The sequence below is a fragment of the Mytilus trossulus genome, chromosome 2 (assembly GCF_036588685.1).
Source record: "Mytilus trossulus isolate FHL-02 chromosome 2, PNRI_Mtr1.1.1.hap1, whole genome shotgun sequence".
Lineage (NCBI taxonomy): Eukaryota > Metazoa > Mollusca > Bivalvia > Mytilida > Mytilidae > Mytilus > Mytilus trossulus.
The window spans coordinates 48,850,507-48,857,064 of record NC_086374.1 but is presented as its reverse complement, the minus strand read 5'-3'; the positions used below and the strand labels follow the sequence as shown (position 1 = coordinate 48,857,064).

Here is a 6,558-nt window from a genome sequence, read left to right as displayed (position 1 = left end):
ACTGTAGTGTCGTCTGGGACCCCTGGCAGAAACAACAAATACATAAAATTGAAATGGTACAGAGAAGAGCTGCCAGGTATACACTCAACCAATACAGCTATCTTGCATCCGTCACCATGCTATATAAAATTCAACACCAATTAGTCTCCATCCCAGTAAATACATACCTAATACCATCCAAAGAACATAAATTTATACAGCCATTCTCTCCCACAAACTATCATTTATATTCATTTTTTCCTAGAACAATAAGGTTGTGGAATTCCCTAACATACCAAGTAGCCTGTAGCCCAGACTTAGAAGCTTTTAAGTCTGGTGCAAAACCACATATGTATTGCTAAATCAAACCATGTTTTTATCTATATATATGTTACAGGCATTTTCTGAATTTAGGCATTTTGTAAAATGACTGAATTTTTAGGCATTTTCTAAAATGCCTAAAGTTGACAGGCATTTTGTAAAATGCCTAAAAAACCCTAGTCATTTTGTAAAATGCCTGAAATTTTTAATGAAAATTACACAAAATGCCTGGTCTATTTCAGGCAAATTGTGTAAATATGCAATACATGAATTAGATGATAGAAATATATTGTAAAACTACAAAAAAGTATTGATTTAAATATATTTAAGATTATTCTTTATAAATCTAGCCTGAAGGTTAAGTTTTTATGTTTTACTAGTTTTAGTGTCTATAATTAGAAACTCCAACAACTTTGAGTAAGTACTCACTCTGTATTTCATTAATGATCTTCTTTTCATCATGGCAGAAGGTTATGATGTTCTAACACCAGAACAAAGATTTACAAACCAATTAATTGAAAATTCTGATTCTAATCAGAAAAGTATAATATGGAACAGAGAATAATATGAAGCACGCGAATGTGACAAGGCATGCTCTGAATTTGTTTAAAGAAATGTGCGAAGAATGTCAACTCAAAAAAAGGAAAATTGCCAGTAAAGGTCTAGTTGTTAAGCCATTGATAAGTAAGGACTTTAACAGTAGAGCTCAGGTTGATCTAGTAGACATGCAGTCTATGAGAGATGGTGATTTCAGATTTATCATGCATTATCAAGATCATCTGACCAAGTTTGCTATATTGCGAGCACTTACATCAAAGCACGCATCAGAAGTCGCCTATCAGCTACTAGATATATTTTTACTTTTTGGTGCCCCACATATCCTGCAGTCGGATAACGGACGTGAATTTACGGCCAATATTATAAAAGAACTGAAAGACATGTGGGCAGATTGTACAATAGTTCATGGAAAACCTCGATATCCTCATTCACAAGGAAGTGTTGAAAGAGGAAATGCAGATATCAAATACATGCTGGTTATCTGGATGAGAGAGAACAACAGTAAAAAGTGGAATATAGGGTTGAAATTTGTTCAGTTTGAAAAAAACAACAGTCATCATTCTGGTAAAAACAGATCACCATACAAGGCAATGTTTGGCTGTGATGCTAAGATAGGACTATCATCATCATCACTACCTCAAGAGATTCTTGGTTCTTTGCAGACCGAAGAAGATCTGATTCAGCATTTTCAAAGCTCTGATAAGCCAGATGAAATAAGCAATGAAAGGCCAAATGAGTAAAGCTCTGATAATCTAAACCAACATGACGAGGAAAGTCAGCTAAATGCACCATCTAATCAATCTAAAACTCAGGAAACAGAATTAGATGTTCATGTGTGTGCCGTGTGTGAAAATCTATGTTTTTCGAATATTCAGTGTTCTACTTGTGCACAGTACATACATGAGCTGTGTTCAAAGGGAAACATATCTGATACTATCACTTGTCACCTGTGTTCAAACGAAGAGGTCATCAGAAATGAGAGAAGGCATGCATCAGAATCAATGACAAAACAAGCTGTCAGGATGAGAAATCTATCAGAAAGAGTTTTAACAGAGGTGGATATTGGAGCAAATGTGTTGGTTGCAATTCCCCATGTTGATCGAGGGAAAGGAGACCCACGTAACCTTATGGCTGTTGTTACCGGAAAGGAAGAGCATGGTTATAAACTTGGAATTAAAGATAGAATATTACGTGGACTTTACACCAGGAATCAGTTTGAACTATCTGACAGTAATTTTATATCTATTCATTGTGTAAATTATGATAATGAAATATCCTTTAGAAAAGCTGTCAGTAAAGTTTCTTTGTGTGATGGTCAGGGTTACACAAAATGTGGCTGCAGTGCTAGTGGTAAGACTAGATGTAACACTAAACGTTGCCTTTGCAAAAATTCAGGACAAATGTGTAACAGTCGCTGTCATCCAAACATTACATGCAGCAACAAATACTTGTCATCTTCAGTGTTTATGTAAAAGATTGATTTAATTACAATTATAAAACTTTTACTGTTTAAATTTCATGCAAATTTAATTATAGAATAAAATTATTTATTTGATATTTTTAGTCGTAAAATTTTGAATACATTCCATTCAGTTTTAGTCTTTTAGGCATTTTGTAAAATGCCTTACCATATTTTCAGGCATTTTGTAAAATGCCTGAAAAAAATAGTCAATTTGTAAAATGCCTAAATCATCCAGGCATTTTAGAAAATGCCTAAAAATTTCAGTCATTTTACAAAATGCCTAAATTTAGAAAATGCCTGTAACATATACAAAAATTTAAAAAAAAAAAGTTTTTTCTTGAAATTATTGTAAATATGTTTAGTTTTAATTTGTTTCCCTAGCATATGCCTTCTTGTAATCTTCAACATATTGAAGTTAAGAAGTATTATGTAGATGTAGATGTAGAACAACAGTCTCATCAAATTCCGTTATATTTACAACGAAAAATGAACTAAACGACAGTCTCATCATATTTCGTTATATTTACAACGAAAAATAAACTAAACGACAGTTTCATCATATTTCGTTATATTTACAACGAAAAGTGAACTAAACGACAGTTTCATCATATTCCGTTATATTTACAACGAAAAGTGAACTAAACAGACATGATAAATAAAATAATCAAAATATAGGTACAACGTTTTATAATTTTAAAAGAAACAATTTAACAGAAGTACACAAACGCATCTATCAAATTAAAAACACATTCACTGCTCCGCATGTCTTACGTCAGAAAATTAATACCTCACATAGGAAGAAATATTGTCGTTCAATGTTTATACAAAAAAAATTAAAAAAATGATATTGGCAATGTAAGCATACAGTGTTAAAAACTCAAAAGTATGTTAGAATTAGTTTCAGAAATAGACCGAGATTTAAAATAGTCCAAAAATTCTATAGAATTTGTAAGAATCCACCATAATGGTTAATTCCAATACGCGATTAAATAATTTAGATTTTTGTGGTTCAACGTATTTTCTAATTTATAATAGAAATATAACATAATGACATATTATAGAACCATAACATACTAACGTGGTCATGTTATAAGAACCAAAGAAACACAAAAAGTCCCATATTCGAGGGTTGGCCGTAAAGTTTGAGGACAATATCAATAAAATATTATTTACCCGCCCGAAATAAATAAAACAAGTAGATAACTATTTTTATGATTTCCTGATGAAGTGTACAAAATTTTGTTTCAGTACCTGCTTAAATACTCGTATTTTCATCAATTTAAAAATCATAAGAAACTCTCACCCGGAGCACCAAAACAAATAATTCCGACGTTGCGTCGTTAGACGTCGTCAACATTTTTTTTTCGCAACTAAGTCTACTTTCAAAGCATAACATCTTTTTTTACCAGACATCATCTATTTTCTCAAACTATTTTGTTTTCATCTTAAAGATTATGTGCATTACTTCCTGTCATAGTTCAGGTAAATCGTCGAACCATTGTCAACGGAGAAAATATTCTATATGCGGGAATACCGCAAAATCCATTGGCGCTAAGTCAGTGATATACGGAAGATTTTTAAGACATTCGATTCCAAATAAATCAATTCTTAGATGAGTTTTTAGGTAAGTGTTGATCGTGGAATTGTTTTAGCAACTGTTGTTTAGTTTCCTGGTCGTAGTAATTAACCAGCTTTCGCTGTTTCTAATTATTCTGTCTAGAAATCGTATGCCACCATGAAGAACTTTTTAATAAATCGATTTAACAATTCCATTCGTTGTGTTAAATGTTTAGCTGTTAGAAGTCGTGGTACCCATTTAGCACATACTTGATTTATATTTAAATAATTTGCTGAAATGTGGTGCGCTGTAGAATCTAGAATGTCATATTTTTCTGCAACTTCGCGAACTGATACTCGTATGTCACTGTTGATAACGTTCAGAACTTCATCTTTTGTCGCATCTGATTCCATGAAAGTAGACTACCCTCCAGCTTATTGTCTTCAAAATTGTCTCTTCTGTCCCCTAACCTTTTGTGCAACTTGAATACCAATGAAAGACTTACTTTGCTATGTTTCTTAGACTGTTTTAAGAAATTGGGTGTTTATGTTGGCGTGTTTACGATGTCTACAAAAAACTTTATAACCGCCCGCTGCTCCACCCTTACCGTAAATAACCTTTTTTCAGAGATGCCGATTCTGGATTCAATTCTTCAAATTAAGATTTCTCAGCCATTTCGAAATTTTGACCATACAAATGTAGCAGGCTTAACGTCAAGGCTATTTTTTACGTAACGGTGTAAGTTTCTTGTATTTTTGGGGGATTTTGAAACTTAAAATAACAAAAAATTTAGAACACCAGCCTGCATTTAATGTGACATTTTCGCAATGCCCCGGGTCCCTATTGCTTATATTTATATGAAGTCACTGTTATTTCGCTTTTTAAAATTGGACAAATATTAATGTAGCCTAACTAGGATACAGTTCAGGATTACAAATATGCAGAATTGAATTTCCCTGAAATGCTAGTTTTACGCATACTTCAACTTTGTCAACGAACTTTAAGGACAACCGTCGTATGGAACACACCAGCCAAAATGAAGATTAATACAAACACATTGATAAGTACCGAGCCACAACAAATGGGTATCAAAGAAAACAATCCAAACAATAAAAGTAAATTAATAATAGAACTAAGACAAAAGAAAGGACAATATAACACGTTTTTAAGATGATCAACAACGACAGTACGCAGAATCTATACATCACGACCATCATGTATACTTGTGAAGTTGATACTGAATATTTATCAACGAGGTCTTGGTACCGTCCGATGAAAAAAAAACTTAGGCAAAGGAACCCGTGACTGTTGTTTCGTTAATTAATCTTGAGTTTAATTTCCAAAATATACTATCGCAACAACAAAAATGTGATGCGACTTTTTCCATTGGAAATCCGTCGTCTTTTAGATCTCCCTTTATTGAAATATTGAATGTGTACAATAAGTATGAAAAGATTGGTCGAGAAAAAAAACCCGATACGCTTGAATCAATTGTGTTATGTACGGACGGACTAATTACGTTACAATATCCTCTCCGCTTTGTTGTTGCGAGGTGAAAATAAATGAAGGCATGGTATTAAAAAGATGGTGTAATTTCTATATGTACAAACTATTTCGTCTATCACCATCACTGATGAGATGTTCCGATTGATAAAATCTGTCTTAGAGTTGTCACTGGTTCAGATCGAACATATGTGCATGCAAAACAAGCATCTTGGTGTAGGGTCTAAATAGAGCACAAACGACATTTTCCAAGAGACCAAAAAATTAAAAAAGTATATTTTGAAAAAAAAAACATATTTGACTAGCAGGTCGAATATCTGGTGTCCTTAGGGTGGTATGGGTGTCTTTTGACATTTTCGATTGTTAAAAAAAAACAGAGAATCTGAGGTCCCGATTTTCTATCAAGTTAGCAAAATATAATTCTGAAATGCAGACAACTAATGGGAATTTTCATTTAGAAGAACGAATCCATAAGATTATGTTTAAATGTTTAAATGTTGTTTATACAAGTGTAGATAGTCATTGATTTAAGGAATTGAAAGGGTATTTGAAGGCCATATATTTTATCTCAATTTCGGATAGACTCTTAAATTTTGAAAGAGTCGAAATAAGATGAACAGATTATATAAACCGCAAGACAAACCTTCAACAAGCCCAAACAAAATAATATAAAAAGCCTACTAGTAAATTGAAAACAACGTTCAAACCTATGATTGTGTTGTATGAGAAACGTATTTTTTATACGTGTGCATGCAGGATCTAAAAAGTTTTTCAAAAGACCATAAAAATGAAAAATATACAAAAAAAAAAAAAAAAAAAAGAAGATGTGGTATGATTGCCAATGAGACAACTATCCACAAAAGACCAAAATGACACAAAAATAAACAACTTGTCTAATTTAACAAAACATATTTGACTAACAGGTCGAACAATTGATGTTCTTAAACCCTGCTCACTGCCACTGGTTTTTCCCAAACAAACGGATCACAAGATGTATCAAAATATATCTTACTATTACCAAACAGTAAACTTGTGGAAAAATATGATACTCCCCAATCATGAGGTTCAAAAAATTGTACACCATATTCGGATTTCGAAACTTTTGTCTCTTCAGTGATGTTAGGAATAGAAACAGTTTTTAGGAGACTTCACAATTTATATATATATTGAATTGTGG

The 6,558-nt window shown here is 32.6% G+C and overlaps 2 protein-coding genes across 2 annotated transcripts; both read left to right on the top strand.

The window, feature by feature from the left end:
* Positions 1-914: 914 nt before the first annotated feature.
* Positions 915-1,598, top strand: LOC134705816 (KRAB-A domain-containing protein 2-like). The gene has a single exon (XM_063564533.1). The coding sequence runs from the start codon at positions 915-917 to the stop codon at positions 1,596-1,598; it is 684 nt and encodes a 227-aa protein (XP_063420603.1).
* A 261-nt stretch (positions 1,599-1,859) lies between these two features.
* On the top strand, positions 1,860-2,330 carry LOC134705815 (uncharacterized). The gene has a single exon (XM_063564532.1). The coding sequence runs from the start codon at positions 1,860-1,862 to the stop codon at positions 2,328-2,330; it is 471 nt and encodes a 156-aa protein (XP_063420602.1).
* The last annotated feature ends 4,228 nt before the right edge of the window (positions 2,331-6,558 follow it).